Source organism: Haliotis rufescens, unplaced genomic scaffold (assembly GCF_023055435.1).
Source record: "Haliotis rufescens isolate VD_foot unplaced genomic scaffold, xgHalRufe1.0.p SCAF_5, whole genome shotgun sequence".
In the NCBI taxonomy this organism is placed as follows: Eukaryota; Metazoa; Mollusca; class Gastropoda; order Lepetellida; family Haliotidae; genus Haliotis; species Haliotis rufescens.
The window spans coordinates 58794552-58815118 of record NW_025964223.1 but is presented as its reverse complement, the minus strand read 5'-3'; the positions used below and the strand labels follow the sequence as shown (position 1 = coordinate 58815118).

General features: G+C 41.6%; 1 protein-coding gene across 2 annotated transcripts in view; it reads right to left on the bottom strand.

Moving 5' to 3' along the window:
- The window catches only part of LOC124140313 (phospholipase D1-like), a 95614-nt gene extending 81631 nt beyond the window's left edge, over positions 1 to 13983 (bottom strand). For both annotated transcript variants that reach the window (XM_046507831.2, XM_046507832.2), the window contains exon 1: positions 13571 to 13983. In XM_046507831.2, the coding sequence (XP_046363787.1) occupies positions 13571 to 13772 (202 nt within the window). In that variant the 5' untranslated portion in view covers positions 13773 to 13983. The remainder of the gene's footprint in view (positions 1 to 13570) is intronic.
- Between the last annotated feature and the right edge of the window lie 6584 nt (positions 13984 to 20567).

Sequence of the window (20567 nt, the reverse complement as noted above, 5' to 3'; positions counted from 1 at the left end):
CCTGCCTGTTTACTCGGTGTCACAGAGTCTAGCTCCTGTGACCAGCTCCTGTGTCTAGCTCCTGTGTCCAGCTCCTGTGTCCAGCTCCTGTGTCCAGCTCCTGTGTCTAGATCCTGTGACCAGCTCCTGTGTCCAGCTCCTGTGTCCAGCTCCTGTGTCTAGATCCTGTGACCAGCTCCTGTGTCCAGCTCCTGTGTCCAGCTCCTGTGTCCAGCTCCTGTGTCCAGCTCCTGTGACCAGATCCTGTGTCTAGATCCTGTGTCCAGCTCCTGTGACCAGCTCCTGTGTCCAGCTCCTGTGACCAGATCCTGTGTCTAGATCCTGTGTCCAGCTCCTGTGACCAGCTCCTGTGTCCAGCTCCTGTGACCAGCTCCTGTGTCCAGCTCCTGTGTCCAGCTCCTGTGTACATCTCCTGTGACCAGCTCCTGTGACCAGTTCCTGTGTCTAGTCCTGTGTCCAGCTCCTGTGTTTAGCTCCTGTGTCCAGCTCCTGTGTCTAGATCCTGTGACCAGCTCCTGTGTCCAGCTCCTGTGTACATCTCCTGTGACCAGCTCTTGTGACCAGTTCCTGTGTCTAGTCCTGTGTCTAGCTCCTGTGTTTAGCTCCTGTGACCAGCTCCTGTGTCTAGATCCTGTGACCAGCTCCTGTGTCCAGCTCCTGAGTCCAGCTCCTGTGTCTAGCTCCTGTGTCTAGATCCTGTGACCAGATCCTGTGTCCAGCTCCTGTGTCCAGCTCCTGTGTCTAGCTCCTGTGTCTAGATCCTGTGACCAGCTCCTGTCTAGTCCTGTGACCAGCTCCTGTGTACATCTCCTGTGTACATCTCCTGTGACCAGCTCCTGTGACCAGCTCCTGTGTCCAGCTCCTGTGTGCAGCTCCTGTGACCAAGCTGCTGTATTGCCTTATCACTTGATGAGGTCTTATTCTTTCAACAAATATTAAATCAATAATACCATGAATTAGCCTTCATAATAATCTGCACTTGCTCTTCTCGAAGTGAGGGGGCAATGAGTGGCCCAGTTGACAAAGGAGCTGCAATTCACTGTGCAGAGTTGCGTCCTTTGGGCATGCTGGAAACCAATGATCGTGGGTTCGAATCCAGATTACTTTTAAGTTTCTAGATTTGTCAGCACCATACCCATGTCTGTGGGTTTCACCAAAGGGGTAAAAATCAGAGGTCTGCATCACTTCAGGCTTTCCTCCAACATTAGGATGACACTGGACTACTGTTCAAAGTGGCATTGAACCCAACTCACTCACTCATGAATTGAGAGTCATATGTTTATTGTTTAACACTACAGTCGTCACTATTCCAGCTACTACCGCGGCCTGTAAATACGAGTCTGGTGCATCAGGCAAACCAGTGATTGATATAATGAGCAACATTCTATACTGACTGGGTATGATGACACACAATCAACCAATCCACACAGTCTGACCACCTAATCCATTTTAGTCGCCTCTTATGACAAGCATGGGTTGACCAATTCTAACCCGGATCTTCACAGCGGACAAACGTTTACAGCCAACCACTAGAATAACAGCATTCAATCTACATATTACCCCAAACCCATCAAGATAAATGCATTGCATATACATGGTGTGATACTCTTTCACAGTTTAATGAGTGAGTGAGTGAGTGTGATTTTACACCGATTTTAGCAATATTCCAGCAATATCACGGCGGGGGACACCAGCAATGGGCTTCACACATTATACCCATGTCAGGAATAGAACCAGGGCCTTCGGCGTGATGAGCGAATACTTTAACCAGTAGGCTACCCGACCACCCCTTCACAGTTTAATGACAATTAGCTGTCCATTCTGCCATCATCAGGATAACACTACCTGCCAAAAATAACACCCCCCATGTTGTGCATTCCTGTTCTGCAACTCAGAATCTGAAAGTCACTCATGTACATTTCATATTCAGTGTATAGTTTGTGTAAAGAGGGGAACTGTTTTTACTTTAGCCACTATGCTACAGTCAGGTTCAAACCACATGAGAGTATCACTGAAGCACACTCGTCAAAATGATTTGTTTCTTTGTCGTTTAACACAGCAGTTGGCAATATTCCAGCTATATGACAGTGGTCTTTAAATAATCGAGTCTGGATAGACAATCCAGTGGTTGACACCATGAGCATCGATCCACACAATTGGAATATGATGACATGCACCAACCAAGTCAGCGAGGTTGACCACCCGATCCTGTTAGTCGCGTATTACGACAAGCATAGTCGCCTTTAACGGCAACGAAGGGTTGTTGAAGACCATGAAAGAACTCAGAAAGAGAGAAAAATATAATTTTACAAAAGATCTAGATTAATGGGACTGAACCACAAACCCACTCCATGAAGGGGCTCAACTACATCTAGCAATGGCCATGAACTATAATGATCCCAAAGTGTAAACTGCAGAATTTCAGACACTGGCAACTAAATATATCAGTTTCACATCCTGTCATCTTCCCAGCTTATGAAGGCCCATGTACAGTAACAAGAGTGAATGCATTCAAACTTAAGGCCCATGTACAGTAACAAGAGTGAATGCATTTAAACTTAAGGCCCATGTACAGTAACAAGAGTGAATGCATTCAAACTTAAGGCCCATGTACAGAAACAAGAGTGAATGCATTCAAACTTAAGGCCCATGTACAGTAACAAGAGTGAATGCATTCAAACTTAAGGCCCATGTACAGTAACAAGAGTGAATGCATTCAAACTTAAGGCCCATGTACAGTAACAAGAGTGAATGCATTCAAACTTAAGGCCCATGTACAGTAACAAGAGTGAATGCATTCAAACTTAAGGCCCATGTACAGAAACAAGAGTGAATGCATTCAAACTTAGTGCTGATTCAGCAATACTGCTTGTATACAGCTATTTGGAAAAGAAGGGTGTGTTGTGACTTGGCAGGTTTCCTTTAGAAAATAAGTTAGTTTAGTTATGTACCATGTTTACTTTCAGTACATCAGAAAAACCCTTATGCTTCAGAATGTATGACTGTTTTGTACGTTTCAATAAGTGGTGTGTGTGCAACCCTCTGTATGTGTGTATGTATGTACACCTGTATGACACAGCAATGGCAGACCTATTACAAGAAGTTGAGTTTTATCACTTGATCAAATTATAGATACTACTCAAAAGAAGTTAAAGAACACCTGATTCTTTCATATTACTATAGTCCACTTCATGCCAGATTAACTGTTATATAAGTAATATGAAAGAATCGGGTGTTCTTTAGCTTCTTTTGAGTAGTATATATCAATATCTGATAAAACATTTCTATGTAAACTATTTGATGTTCCATATCTATTCCAATAAAAGTGGAAATACAAGATCAGTTCTGTCATGTTTGTGGTTGTTTAAATCTTTCTGAAATAAAATGTCAATATTTCACATACAAATTGTTGAATATCCATTGCCACTGAATATTGGTTTCACTTTAATGTCATGTGACATGCTGCCAGGGAAGAATAATGGAATAGTCATGTAGATACTCTGTCAAAGAGATTGGTTCCAGGGAGCAAGATGGCTGAGAATCATCAACAAGTACCTGCTCATGAATTATCCAAACAAGCACTTTAGAGTCTTCAGTTTGTAATACAGTGAGGTGAAATGGGGTTCTATGTCGCGTCCAAGATTATTGCACTTATATAGCTACGTGCATGCACGTGTATGTGTGTGTGTGGCTGCTTGTACTAGTCCGGACTGATGCCGATTAATAGTGCTAGCACACTGAGATACCATGCCGCAGTTTAACATGAATACCCCACTCAGACACAGTATACTGACTCCGAGCCAACCAGTCCTTGTTTTAGCCCCTTAATGCCGAGCACCAGACAGGGTAACAACAAGTACCATCTTTAACGTCTTTTGGTATGACGCGGCTGGGAATTGAACCCCGGACCTTCCGCTCTCCGGGCTGATGCTCTACCATTAGACCACTGAGGTGGTCCAGTTTGTAATGCAGTAAACTATGGTTATAACAAACTCAAAGAGACCACTGATTGTTATAACAGTAGTTCATTATAAGCATATATACCACATATATACAGCAAATGGCCTGGACCAAAAAAGAATTCATTATATCTGTCAGTTCGTTATTGGCGTGTTTGTTATAAACATTGTTTACTGTACAACAATAATATCTTCTGCAGCAACAACAGGCTGTTTTAGAACATGGTCTTTGACAAACTGATCTATTGATTCCGACGCTATCATAAATATATCATGTAAGACTGTGCAGTTTATAGATATAGCCATTCTAAAACTAGACAGTGTTTGTGAAGTAATTGTGAAGGTCAAAGTTCATAACTGAGATCAGACACCTCTCAACATCAAACACGATTGCGGGTCAAACATGGGTCAAATTCAGGTCATTGTTGAAAACATGTGTGAAGGTTATTTACACTTATAGAACTAAACCAGTTTCTGATCACAGGTCATCGTGACCTGGGGGACTTTGAAACCTGTGTCCTCCGATAAATTAGACCTGCATGAGCAAACACACCTTCAAATGACATTAGAGACGGGCTGCCTGCATCAAGCGAGCGAGCGAGCGAGTATGGTTTTACGCCGCTTTTAGCAATATTCCAGCAATATCATGGCGGGGGACACCAGAAATGGGCTTCACACATTGTACCCATGTCGGGAATCGAACCCGGGTCTTCGGCGTGACGAGCGAATGCTTTAACCACTAGGCTACCCGACCGCCCTGCCTACATCAAGAAGCTTCATACCTTGGTTCCTGGCAATAGGAACACTCCTGGGTGATCAAGGTTCATATAGATATAGAACACTAAAATTCACAGCTTTTCAAGGCATTCACCTGTAATTTTTAAGGCTCTTTTAGTTAGCTTATTAGACTTAGTCCATCAATATTGTTATATATTGATATAGACAGTGCATTGAAAAGCAGGGAGATATGTTGAAAAACAAAATTAAAAACACTTTCACATTTGTTGGTTTTGTTTGTTAGGCTTAGAACTTTTTAACCAGCCCTCATACTTCTAACTTTGTTAATGTACCTGTGTCCATTTACATGATGTATTTATAGGTTTGTAGGTTGTTTTACGCCACACCCAGCACTATTCCAGATATATGACAGCAGTGTGTAAATAATCAAGTCAGTCTAGAAGTTGATATCATGAACATCGATCTATGCAAATGGGATACGATGACATGCATCATCAGTCCCTGAGCCTGACCACCCGATCCCGTTAGTCGATTCTAACCCGAATCTTCACAGGGCTATTAACAAGTCAAAACTGGCAACATTAATGTGATTAAGTTATGTCCACATACGATATCCGTTAAATTTAAGTGCCCAACTGTACTGAATGGTATTTGAATGTCATCACATCTGTATATCTCTGTATATCTCTGAATACACATATATTGTCCCTTCTCTCAATATCATCAGTGTTCATACAGGTTTGAAAAGGCCTTGAATTTTAAGGTTTCTCTTGAGTGAGTGAGTATGGTTTCATGCCGCTTTTAGCAATATTCCAGCAATATCACGGCGGGGGGCACCAGAAATGGGCTTCACACATTGTTTCCCATGTCGGGAATCGAACTCGGCTTGAGAAGCCTTATCATCATCTCGTATCACTGAAAACACATTTGATGAACAAGTAATTACATTATCAAAAGTGTACTTAAAAAGAATTCTCTGAATGATACAGTACAGAATATCTAGAGAATCTGAATCTGCATGTTCCTATTTAGCCTGCATGATCACATGGATGACTCTGACCAACTCTGTAATTCCTACACTGTATTCAGCAGCCGTAACCTTTACAATATAGGTCACCGTAATTGCCCACTGTCAATCAGTACAATGAGGGCACTACCCTTTTTATTATATTAACCCTGACTTATTCTGTACATGCTGTAGGGCTGGTATGAAGTAGAAGGCCATCAGGGGGCGACAAATTAACTCGAACAGCAGAGTTTGCCCAAGCCTCTTGAAACTAGGGGTCATTTTGACCACCTTGTTGTGTACTACAGGGAGTCATAGGTCTTTCAAACGGGTCACTTTAACAAAATACTAATTGATGTTAGATTTCGTACTGAATTTAATTTTTAATTTAAAACATGTTATTGTGTTTCTCTAATCAAGCTGTTTAAATCAAGTTGTAAATATTTATCTACTCTCTACACAGTTATCTAATTACAGTGTAACTTGTAATGTCCAATATTTGGTATTATATCTGCAGATAACAGATTGATATGGACTGGTATGGGAACTGCTATATAACATAATAATTCTTTACATGATGTGGCGTAACCTATTCTTGACTGACAGGAAATACAACCACCCCGCTAGGCAACTATGGAAATTTAATTCTGATTGGCTGTAACCAAGAGTTTGCAGTAGCGCTGTTCCATTTTTAGACATTAGGTTTTCCAACATTAGACAAAACTGATATCGGACGTATTTTATTGTCGATGTCCATTTCAAATTTTAATGTTCTGAGAGTATAGTGCAATTAATTGATTTTGACAGTCTGAGTGATCTGTGTTGTGACTGACGCAACGGAGAAATAACATTGAGCATTTTTTTCTTAGATTGCATCAAATACACAGGTTTTCTGCGTCATTTCACTTTTTCAGTTGAAAACCTATTCTTGAATTGTGGAAAATGTTGAAGCCTGACCTCCTCAGACAGAACGTAATCTGAAAGGCTTGCAACTGGTAGGAGATGTGGAACAAGAAGTGATTTCAGACTTTATCATGGCATTTAGCACTGTTTCAATTAAGATAAGATGGAGATTCTTTCAACTGAAAAAAAAATTATGATTTGATCACCGCCACCTGCCCATACTGTAGCCATCATAGTGAGTGAGTGAGTGAGTGAGTGAGTATGGTTTTACGCCGCTTTTAGCAATATTCCAGCAATATCACGGCGGGGGACACCAGAAATGGGCTTCACACATTGTACCCATGTCAGGAATTGAACCTTGGTCTTCGGCGTGACGAGCGAACACTTTAACCACTAGGCTACCCGACCGCCTTAGCCATCATAGGTGTTAACAAGATTTCTTACATCTCAGAAACCACTTTACCAAATGTATCTCACTTGTAGTACCCATCACAAACACATGCAAAGGCAAGTCATTTGTTTACTAGAAAAAACACAGGACCATTTGGTACAAGTCAAATTATGCAATTCCATCAGAAATAATTTTGGTCACTGATGTGCCAAATTGGAAATGTTCTCCACATACCTTACTAAATACTGCCATAAAACTTGTTGAAATCTTTACTGAGGCCTTGAATGTTGAAACCCTGATCAAACACCTATTGCGCAAGAGTCGTATGACACTGTCAGAAACTGTGACAGTAGTTTGCTACTATGAACGTTTCAACCCTTCCCAAACTTGTTTGAAGAGTGTATGTGATTAGACAACCCTCCCTGCAAATGTCTCTGCAGTTGTTATCCGTGAAGATCCGGGTTAGAATAGGTCTGAAACAACCCATGTTTGCCGTAAGAGGCGACTATGCTTGTCGTAAGAGGCGACTAATGGGATCAGTCGTAAGAGGCGACTAATGGGATCAGTCGGTCAGGCTCGCTGACTTGGTTGATGCATGTCATCGTATCCAAATTGTGTAAATTGATGCTCATGATGTCAATCACTGGATTGTCTGGTCCAGACTCAATTATTTACAGACCGACACCATATAGCTGAGTGCGGCGCTAAACAACAAACAAACAAACAAAGCATGTAGTCCCTCTCCTTCTCTGAAACCCACTCTCCCTCTACCCATCCCAACATCACAATACACCACAGGTCCCCAAAAGGTAGCCCTTGAGGCTTGTTTACACTGGGAACTTTACAAGACAGATGGGACAGGAGACTGGAGTGTTTACTTCTGTCGAAAGACAACTGCCCATGTGACCTAGTGCATGTCGACACTTCATAAGCTTAATCAGATATACTACTCAACTTGTGATAAGGATATTCTGAGTGTCTAGTTTGGGGCTGAACAAGACTGATTGTTTGGGAGTGTTGTCATACAAATAGTATCTGATGTTGCAGTGGAACTAAACTATGTTTATTTTAAGTTAATTGAACAAAACAAATTCAATAATATTTTGTTCACTAATTTTGTCACAAGATAAAAAATTCCAGTACCCCTATCAATTGCTGAGTGGTATAAAATGTACATTTCAAATGCAGACCTTTCTTTGCCGATTGCAGGGTTCTAGGCAATGCAGCTATGTGCACCCAGTGCACACAAATGTATAGAAGGAAACAGACAATACAACCACCAATAATATATTCCTTGTACCAAATTCTTGACCAGAAATATAAAGTTCCTGGAATTAAAATAACTATCATATCTTACAGTAGAGTACAACGGTGGCCCATACCTGCCACTGGTGAGATCATTTTTCACTGTATGCCTCTATATTTTATCTGGTGGCCGCCAGATACTTCCAATGGTGAGATAATTTTTCACTGTATGCCTCTATATTTTGCCAGATACTTTTCATTTCAAATTGGCATACCACGTGTGACCAGAATTACTTCCAGATTAGTGCCCTGGCAATCGACATGTTGGAGATTGTATCTGTAAGATTCAGCTTGGATAGATTGAGCCAGATAAAATATAGAGGCATACAGTGAAAAATGATCTCACCAGTGGCGTGTATGGGCCACCGTAAGAGTACAGTACACTACACATTATCATTATTTTCCAGGACCCTCATATTTCCTGTAAGTTTTGTAAGTCAAAGTCAAGCCCTGGCTGATCAAGTCACACAGAAGTGTACTTGAGACTTGTCAGTGAAAACTCAGTAAGTACTGTTCAATTCACAGGAGCTGTTGAAAGACAGGAATATCCTGATAGAGATACGTATTGACGCCATGCAGCAATAACAGGAACATAACCTTCCCCTCACACGTAGTGACAACCTACATTGCTTCCTTGTTTCTGGTAATTCATAACTAGGCCACATCCTATATTAACTCCAACACAGGACATACAGACTGCAGCATCTACCGGGGGAACATTATCATAATGCTGGTGGCAAATTCTCAGCAACATGATCAATGGAGTTTCTATTGTTTCAGCACAAATGTTTTGTTGCCAACATTTTTAAGTCACATTATCCCCCTGAGACAATACACATAATAAACATGATAAACAGGAATAGTTTCATGATGAATCACTAGATTGATACTTCTTTTATATAAAATGTGTGGAATAAATCTCATATCACCCTGTGCATTAGTCTGTCTCAGTCCCATCTTCCCAAGGCAAGAGAGTTAACTGACTTTAAAAGTCCAGTTTCCACCCTTGCTGAACTAGGCTGGCTATTACAGGTTATGTCCCTTCTATGCCTCTCCTATGAACCAATCAGATTCCACCTCTCGTATCACTTGCATTTGCTTCAAACAAAATGGCAGCGCCCTGACAAGAGATGATCTGATCCACAATCATGATCTGTATATTGATAAAAGGGGTCTTACATCACGAAGTGCATCAAATCATGTGAGCACCTTGATTAAACACTTGAAAACAAAATGGGAAAATATCTGTTGACAACGAGTTCGCGGTGCACATGCTTTGCAAATCCTGCAATCGACCAAACTCTGCATGACAGTTAACAAACCGGATTTCGATTTCGGTGCGCGATTTTGATTGGACTATGCATAGACTCGTTAGTCCAGCCAAAATGTAACTCCATAATACCAGCCTAGTTCGGCAAGGGTGGTACTGGACTTTTATAGTCAGTTAACTCTCTTGCCTCGGGAAGATGTCTCAGTCTCTGAACCATGTTATTTTTTCCCCTTCCACCAAGACCTTACTGTAATGCTATAACCTTTAATGAAGAAAGTCTAGATTTGCCAGTCTCTCTTCTCACTGGAAGTCTTTTACAATTAAAATGTAGTTGCTTGTTTTTATCAAAATTCTATGTTGGATATGGGTTCCACGGGACTGCTGTTCCCCTGGTTGCCCCCGGGGGCTAACAGCTGAGTCAGTTGATAGACAGGAAGTGATGCATCTTTGTCATAAACATCTCACAACCTTAGAACATTGGCAAGTAGAAGCACTTCAATATAAACAGCCAAGTGTTCTGGTTTTTATGGTACTCACAAGTTGACAAGACGTCTAGGGGGAGGTAGTGGAAAGAAGAGAAGAATCATGTCACTTGATGTTTTTGTTTTCACATTACATGTCAGTATCGTTACATGGCTGCAAGGTCAATATCAGGCTCATATACAGGGCCCTTCATTGCATGGAGTCTGGCAACATTACACTGACCACCATCAGTCATGGAGGAACAGCCGCCTTCCATGTAGGGGACAGATCTGGTCTCATGACAGACTACATGACAGGGCCTGGGGGCAGTCCCTGGAGGGGAGGAGGAGGAGTCTTGCAACATCACACTGAGAGTTGGAGTGAGTACACAGCAGTTTATGAACCGGATGTCAATTTTGTTACGCGGTTTGATTGGACTATGCATAGACTTGTTAGTCCAGCCAAAATATATCTGCATAATTCCAGCCCAGTTAGAAACTGGACTTTTACAGTCAGTTAACTCCCTTGCCTCAAGAAGATGGTACACAAGGTACTTTTGTGGGGCACTGAAGTATGCACTAGAGAATAATGTTTTAAAAACCATTAGATATGTTAGATTTTCCCTACCAAGTTGCTGTTGCTCTTGATGGGTTGGCATTTAAAGCAATATTCTGAACAGTAGAGCAGTTTGGGATATCCTAGTTGAGAGTGAGTGAGTGAGTGAGTGAGTGAGTGAGTGAGTGAGGTTTAACACCATTGGATTGGATTGGGACATTTTCTCTAAACTTTTCCCCTCATCAACTGAAGGAATAGAAATGATATTATTGAATGAAGACGTGTGGTTACTGGCATCATAATACATTGGCAAGGGCTGTGAACACAGACATCAAACTTACTGAACAAAGAGAGAGGAAAGGATGGCAACTCTGACAACATATAATCAATTTATTGTGACCTGAATATATTTAAGTTCTTTGTGGTGGGCCAGATTGTGTGTGTGTATCTTTGCTCATCCGTAACAAACTTATTCAACTTGAAGATGGTTTTTATCATGTAAATAAATTTCAAGTCATTCAGTGGCATTTAACTGACCAACCAAGCAATTGTTTTGTGGAAAACAAGTTAGACCACGCCCACTAGTGGATTACTGTTTTCTGATTGGCTAATAGGGGGTGGGTGGGGTGTTGGGGTTGCATTATTGCACTGAACATTAGAATGAAGTCACTGATTAATTACCATTGGCTACATTTTCTTGTGTTATCAATTAAATAAGCAGTCTTTTAATCTCTTATTCTTGACTGTATTTGTCACTTCAAAACATAAGTAGCGGACTTACAGTGAGTGTGCACACCGTTTCTTATGATCATACCACCATAAACGGAAAAATATTGAAGTCAATTCATAATTAAAGCAAAGCAAAAGTAAATAACGGACATAAACCTTCAGAAAAAAATGCCAGTGTCAAATTCAGATCTTGTATCACTTAGGGAAAATCAAATCTCTATCCTACCCTTATGCCCGACAATTGAGTGAGCGAGCGAGTGACTGTATTTGTGTGTAAGTGAGTGAGTATAGTTTTACACTATCTAGCAGGTGTTTACCATGATCAGATAAACTTTAGGTATTGAGGCTACACTTAGCTGATGATAATAAAATTATACATTTAGTTGTTCTGATTACATAAAACGTCAATAAGGACAAAATATTATAATCAACATGCATTTTTAAAAAAATTAAGGTTTAATAAAAATGAGTAAAAAGTTGTCTTTGAAAAAAAGTGTCAATAAAAATCTAAACTGGTAGGGTTAATTAACATCTAAATTAGTTGACAATAACATCTTTATTTAAACAAAATAAAAGTATAACATTTAAAAACTAGGTCCCAGTTAGTCAGCAGGATAAATAAATTGAGCATGTGTATATGCTTGACATGAGTTTGTTGTCACATTACAATTGGTATTGATGTACAGTCAAGTCTCGTTAATCTGACAATCAGCTTTATCTGACTCTAATGATGGGAACCGATGAAATCAGTGCTATTTAGGTCCGTTAATCCAACATGCTCGCACTCCGACTCCAACACACCTTATTTGCAACGAATTACAGAAATCACTCAATCACTAATCCGACACAGTGATCAGCGTACTCCGTGGTCATCTGTCCGCGAGTACACATCCTGTGTTTTGATGCGAGACGAATCGGCTGTTAGCAGCATATTACAACGGCTGCAGAGATAAACTTGCTTAACAATAAACAATTAATGGTTTAAATAAAGAAAACAGGAATAATCATATGCTTAGACTACCTCAATCTCATTAATATCAGATACAAGTTCTCACTATCGGCGAGGACATCCCATTACAGGTCACGTCAGAACAACCTTTTCGATCACAAACGTTGATACTACTTAATTTCGTTATCCGACATACTCGTTACTCCGACATAATCATATGCAACCATCGATGTCGGATTAACAGGACTTGACTGTATTGGATTATTGGGCTACCCTGATCAAGACAATGGCCCTGACATTCTATTGAAAAAGTCAGCAGTGTGTTGTGCTGTATTTGCTGGATCAATGACACTGGCATTGTGCAGGGTTATAATGTTAATTAGGACTCTTGAACAGGTAAGTTAAATCCTCTCGAGTCCCTGATTCAGTGATGAATAGCAAGTCGTCAGTCTCCAGGGGTAACAACTGGAGACTACTTCCAAAACCAATGTCTGAATAGAAGTAAATTAGTATATTAATTGTTTTCATCCAACGTAGATAAAAATATCATTTGACTCTTCTTCAGTATTGTTTGATAGGCATTACTTAGAAGTTGACGGATGACAAGGCAGACACAATTTTATGGATAACTTTAATACTGTAAAAAGCGACGTTTCGGTATAGATTCTTATACAGTTGTCAATCAAGACTGCTTGTATAAGGATCTATACCGAATCGTTTTACAGTATTAAAAAAGCTGTTATCCATAAAATTATGTCTACCTTGTCTTGTTCACTTAGCAAATAATAGATGTATTCGGTGACAAAATTGGTTGAGAGATTATGGTTCCTGTTGCATCAATATATTTCACCATACTTGTTTGGTTTATAGAATTGAAAATATGTTTCTATTAAATTCATAATTCTGTAAGGCTCTCATGTCCATAATTGAATGTAAAATTTTATAAATAACAAATGTTTATTTTTTTCGCTTTATTACCGCCAACTGTTTCAGATAGTTCATGAATAGTTTTTTTCTTCACGTGATGCATTTTGGAATCCCGTATTCATCCAACCACACCCCCATCCTCTTGTCAACAGAAAGCACATATCTATGGCGTCGTGAGCACGGTACGATCAACAGTATCGCACTGACACGTCAATTAATGAAATTTGCTTTCACCTCTAAATTAGTATCATCGGCGTGCACGGCTCCACAACGACGCAGCTGAACGGCCACAAATCAATCAAATGTATAACAAACGATCGATTTATCATCAAGGTGTGCAACCACCTGTCGTTAAGGTATTTCCAAACCGACTTACCATGGCCATCGCAATGTATGGGGTCAATCCTGTCAGCACCATCCAATATATCCCCGGTGAAATCTGGACTATCGGCAGTTTCGGGAATCGGTGACAAAACATCAAAGTCATCTTCTTCGTCAATGACACCCTCGACAACAGAAAAGGACCGAAGAAATTCAAAAGTAGTGTTCCTTGTCCCGGACGTATCGTCCGTGGCCATTGTATAAGTTTTCGCTGTCTAAGAGTCCCGTTTGATAACTTCCAGACGGGTCTCCGTTATATGCTGTCATTTAGATAATGTGTGCAACTTTGTTGACAACTGTACACGTCCGCCATTCGAATGCCCTCGTATGTAAATCACGTGACCTCGGCGACCGGATTTACCATATGACGCGCGACCTGTTTTGGGATTCCCCAGTTGTGGGACCCTCGGCTGAGTCGTGCGCCACACGCAGGTGATTACTTATATTACGTCATCTACGTACACATTGACAGCAAAATCATCGATAGGCTCTCCGTTATAAACTCTACAGCCCACGCCTCTACTCAAACATACTCGTTCTATTTGCCTGAGAAGTTGTAAAACAATCGTTACTTTATACGGCGTGACTTCGATCAGAAGCGGTTCGATCACATGTTATATGTCGCTGTAGAGCCCGCGAACTAAGCCTTGCGTTCATTATTTACAATAAACGTTAACATGTATCCACGTCAGTACATTACACCAGCATATCGTGAGTTGGCTCATTATATAGACGAAAACTGCCAAACGTCTGATTTTAATCGAGCAATCATGATTTTCGCAAGATGCGTATTTATAGTGCACGCGTAGTGAAAGTTATTTTGAGCTGTATCGTTTTAATGCTGATGTGGCCTTTCAATAACATTAAAGAAAAATATTGGTATGAACTATGGCGGTAAGTTGTCGCAAATAATTGAATTTCCCCGTCTATCACGTGTTAAGGGACATAACGCGAGTAATAATTTAAAGCGTCACAATACTTTTCTTGCGACAACGTACTTCACGTCAATATTTTTCTTTAATGTTAATGAATGGCCACGTCAGCAGCAAAACGATTGCATAGTCAATCACTAAACTTACATTGGTGCCTTCTTTCTCCTTATAGTTAATCACCCGTGAAAATCCGTGTTAGAATGTCTTCAGCAACCCATGCTTGTCGAAAAAGGTGGTCAGACTCACTGACTTGGTTGATGCTTGTCATCGTATCCCAGTTGCGTGAATCGATGCTCATGATGTCAATCACTGGATTGTCTGGTTCAGTCTCGAATATTTACAGACCATCGTTGTATAGCTGGAATATTGCTGAGTGCGCGTTAAACAACAAACAAATATAGTCAATCGCTAAACTTATATTAGGGCTTTCATTGCCCCTCATAGTCAATCACTAAACTATCATTGGGGCTTTCATTTTCCCACAAAGTCAACCGCTAAACATATATTGGGCCATCATTACCCCTCATAGTCAATCACTAAACTATCATTGGGGCTTTCATTACCCCTCATAGTCAATCACTAAACTATCATTGGGGCTTTCATTACCCCTCATAGTCAATCACTGAACTATCATTGGGGCTTTCATTACCCCTCATAGTCAATCACTAAACTATCATTGGGGCTTTCATTACCCCTCATAGTCAATCACTAAACTATCATTGGGGCTTTCATTGCCCCTCATAGCCAATCACTAAACTATCATTGGGGCTTTCATTGCCCCTCATAGCCAATCACTAAACTATCATTGGGGCTTTCATTACCCCTCATAGTCAATCACTAAACTATCATTGGGGCTTTCATTGCCCCTCATAGTCAATCACTAAACTATCATTGGGGCTTTCATTACCCCTCATAGTCAATCACTAAACTATCATTGGGGCTTTCATTGCCCCTCATAGTCAATCACTAAACTATCATTGGGGCTTTCATTGCCCCTCATAGTCAATCACTAAACTATCATTGGGGCTTTCATTACCCCTCATAGTCAATCACTAAACTATCATTGGGGCTTTCATTACCCCTCATAGTCAATCACTAAACTATCATTGGGGCTTTCATTACCCCTCATAGTCAATCACTGAACTATCATTGGGGCTTTCATTACCCCTCATAGTCAATCACTAAACTATCATTGGGGCTTTCATTACCCCTCATAGTCAATCACTAAACTATCATTGGGGCTTTCATTGCCCCTCATAGCCAATCACTAAACTATCATTGGGGCTTTCATTGCCCCTCATAGCCAATCACTAAACTATCATTGGGGCTTTCATTGCCCCTCATAGTCAATCACTAAACTATCATTGGGGCTTTCATTGCCCCTCATAGTCAATCACTAAACTATCATTGGGGCTTTCATTACCCCTCATAGTCAATCACTAAACTATCATTGGGGCTTTCATTGCCCCTCATAGTCAATCACTAAACTATCATTGGGGCTTTCATTGCCCCTCATAGTCAATCACTAAACTATCATTGGGGCTTTCATTACCCCTCATAGTCAATCACTAAACTATCATTGGGGCTTTCATTACCCCTCATAGTCAATCACTAAACTGATATTGGGGCCTCATTGCCCCTCATAGTCAATCACTAAACTATCATTGGGGCTTTCATTGCCCCTCATAGTCAATCACTAAACTATCATTGGGGCTTTCATTACCCCTCATAGTCAATCACTAAACTATCATTGGGGCTTTCATTACCCCTCATAGTCAATCACTAAACTGATATTGGGGCCTCATTGCCCCTCATAGTCAATCACTAAACTATCATTGGGGCTTTCATTGCCCCTCATAGTCAATCACTAAACTATCATTGGGGCTTTCATTACCCCTCATAGTCAATCACTAAACTATCATTGGGGCTTTCATTGCCCCTCATAGTCAATCACTAAACTGATATTGGGGCCTCATTGCCCCTCATAGTCAATCACTGAACTATCATTGGGGCTTTCATTGCCCCTCATAGTCAATCACTGAACTATCATTGGGGCTTTCATTGCCCCTCATAGTCAATCACTAAACTATCATTGGGGCTTTCATTGCCCCTCATAGTCAATCACTAAACTATCATTGGGGCTTTCATTACCCCTCATAGTAAATCACTAAACTATCATTGGGGCTTTCATTACCCCTCATAGTCAATCACTAAACTATCATTGGGGCTTTCATTACCCCTCATAGTCAATCACTAAACTATCATTGGGGCTTTCATTGCCCCTCATAGTCAATCACTAAACTGATATTGGGGCCTCATTGCCCCTCATAGTCAATCACTAAACTATCATTGGGGCTTTCATTGCCCCTCATAGTCAATCACTGAACTATCATTGGGGCTTTCATTGCCCCTCATAGTCAATCACTAAACTATCATTGGGGCTTTCATTGCCCCTCATAGTCAATCACTAAACTATCATTGGGGCTTTCATTGCCCCTCATAGCCAATCACTAAACTATCATTGGGGCTTTCATTGCCCCTCATAGTCAATCACTAAACTATCATTGGGGCTTTCATTGCCCCTCATAGTCAATCACTAAACTATCATTGGGGCTTTCATTACCCCTCATAGTCAATCACTAAACTGATATTGGGGCCTCATTGCCCCTCATAGTCAATCACTAAACTATCATTGGGGCTTTCATTACCCCTCATAGTCAATCACTGAACTATCATTGGGGCTTTCATTACCCCTCATAGTCAATCACTAAACTGATATTGGGGCCTCATTGCCCCTCATAGTCAATCACTAAACTTATATTGGGGCCTCATTTCCCCTCAAAGTCAGTCGCTAAACTTATATTGGGGTCTTCTCTCTCCTCACAGTAAATAATTTGAATGTCTCAATTTTATTGCAGCGTGCTTTGACATGGTGCTTTGGAGGCATACGAGCATACTAGGCACTACGTATTTGGTACAGTTCCACAAACCCATGACACACCCATCCTCGACACACAGGGCAATACGTATTAAGTGTAGTTCCACAAACCCATGTCACGCCCATCCTCGACACACAGGGCAATACATATTTAGTATAGATCCACAAACCCCTGACACACCCATCCTCGACACACAGGGCAATACACATTTAGTGTAGTTCCACAAACCCATGTCACGCCCATCCTCGACACACAGGGCAATACATATTTAGTATAGATCCACAAACCCCTGACACACCCGTCATCGACACACAGGGCAATACGTATTTAGTATAGGTCCACAAACCCATGTCACGCCCATCCTCGACACACAGGGCAATATGTATTTAGTATAGATCCACAAACCCATGTCACGCCCATCCTCGACACACAGGGCAATACGTATTTAGTATAGATCCACAAACCCCTGACACACCCGTCATCGACACACAGGGCAATACGTATTTAGTATAGGTCCACAAACCCATGTCAGGCCCATCCTCGACACACAGGGCAATACGTATTTAGTATAGATCCACAAACCCATGACACACCCATCATCGACACACAGGGCAATACACATTTAGTATAGATCCACAAACCCATGTCACGCCCATCCTCGACACACGGGGCAATACGTGTTTAGTATAGATCCACAAACCCCTGACACACCCATCCTCGACACACAGGGCAATACGTATTTAGTATAGATCCACAAACCCATGTCACGCCCATCCTCGACACACAGGGCAATACGTGTTTAGTATAGATCCACAAACCCATGTCACGCCCATCCTCGACACACAGGGCAATACGTATTTAGTATAGGTCCACAAACCCCTGACACACCCATCCTCGACACACAGGGCAATACGTATTTAGTATAGGTCCACAAACCCATGCCACTCCTATCCTCGACACACAGGGCAATTCGTATTTAGTATAGATCCACAAACCCATGACACACCCGTCATCGACACACAGGGCAATACGTATTTAGTATAGGTCCACAAACCCATGTCACGCCCATCCTCGACACACAGGGCAATATGTATTTAGTATAGATCCACAAACCCATGTCACGCCCATCCTCGACACACAGGGCAATACGTATTTAGTATAGATCCACAAACCCCTGACACACCCGTCATCGACACACAGGGCAATACGTATTTAGTATAGGTCCACAAACCCATGTCAGGCCCATCCTCGACACACAGGGCAATACGTATTTAGTATAGATCCACAAACCCATGACACACCCATCATCGACACACAGGGCAATACACATTTAGTATAGATCCACAAACCCATGTCACGCCCATCCTCGACACACGGGGCAATACGTGTTTAGTATAGATCCACAAACCCCTGACACACCCATCCTCGACACACAGGGCAATACGTATTTAGTATAGATCCACAAACCCATGTCACGCCCATCCTCGACACACAGGGCAATACGTGTTTAGTATAGATCCACAAACCCATGTCACGCCCATCCTCGACACACAGGGCAATACGTATTTAGTATAGGTCCACAAACCCATGACACACCCATCCTCGACACACAGGGCAATACGTATTTAGTATAGTTCCACAAACCCCTGACACACCCATCTTCGACACACAGGGCAATACGTATTTAGTATAGATCCACAAACCCATGACACACCCATCCTCGACACACAGGGCAATACGTATTTAGTATAGATCCACAAACCCATGCCACTCCTATCCTCGACACACAGGGCAATTCGTATTTAGTATAGATCCACAAACCCCTGACACACCCGTCATCGACACACAGGGTAATACGTATTTAGTATAGGTTCACAAACCTATGCCACTCCTATCCTCGACACACAGGGCAATACGTATTTAGTATAGATCCACAAACCCCTGACACACCCGTCATCGACACACAGGGCAATACGCATTTAGTATAGATCCACAAACCCCTGACACACCTGTCATCGACACACAGGGCAATACGTATTTAGTGTAGTTCCACAAACCCCTGCCACACTCATCCTCGACACACAGGGCAATACGTATTTAGCAAAGATCCACAAACCCCTGCCACACCCATCCTCGACACACAGGGCAATACGTATTTAGTATAGTTCCACAAACCCCTGCCACGCCCATCCTCGACACACGGGGCAATACGTATTTAGTATAGTTCCACAAACCCCTGCCACACCCAGCCTCGACACACAGGGCAATACGTATTTAGTATAGGTCCACAAACACCTGGTCGTTGCACACACATCTTCGACACACAGGGCAATACTTTCCGAGCAGTGTCGCCCATCCTTGATTGATTGACACACTAACTTGCTGCACACAGGGTCATAAAACCCACTCTCGAGACACAAGGCTTAACGTTCCTATAGCTATACCACACGAACTGTGTTTGGGTATTTAATTACCAACCCTTCAGGACCTGTGCACTGCCAGAGGTTTCTTTAAGAGTAGTCACAGAACGATTCACCAGCAGCTTTATTTGAGTTTGCCACTTTAGACATGCTGATTCGGTCCAGAACTGAACAATAACGCTAGGATTGTTTTGATGAGATTATCATCTCAAGTATATAATCAATAACACGCAAAGTGATGTATTTACCCCGCGTTTATCCTGCTTATGAGACTGCTTGGTAATTGCACAGGTCCCCAGGGGATGCAGCAGTCGGTGGTACTTGTTGCCATTACTTTGCATCTGATCACACCGACAAGACGGGCATGGATGGTATAACTCCAGATACTTTTACTGAATTACCGCACAACAAATTTATTAACATCTACATGTAGCGGCCATAAAATGTCCGAGTCCCGTGATGGGATTCGAACCACGGACCTTCTGATCAGAGGTCGGACGCCTTGTCCACATGACCAAAGAGGTTAACCTCGTCAGCAAGTTGACAAGGTAAGGATGTCATCTGTGGGATGACTCCACGCCCTGCTACATACAACAACGAAACATCTCAATCTACAAAAAAAACACTCACAAGCTTGGACTTCTGGGAAAAATTAGTGACAAACTTCAAATAAAATCTTACGGAGGTTCCACCAGAAACAA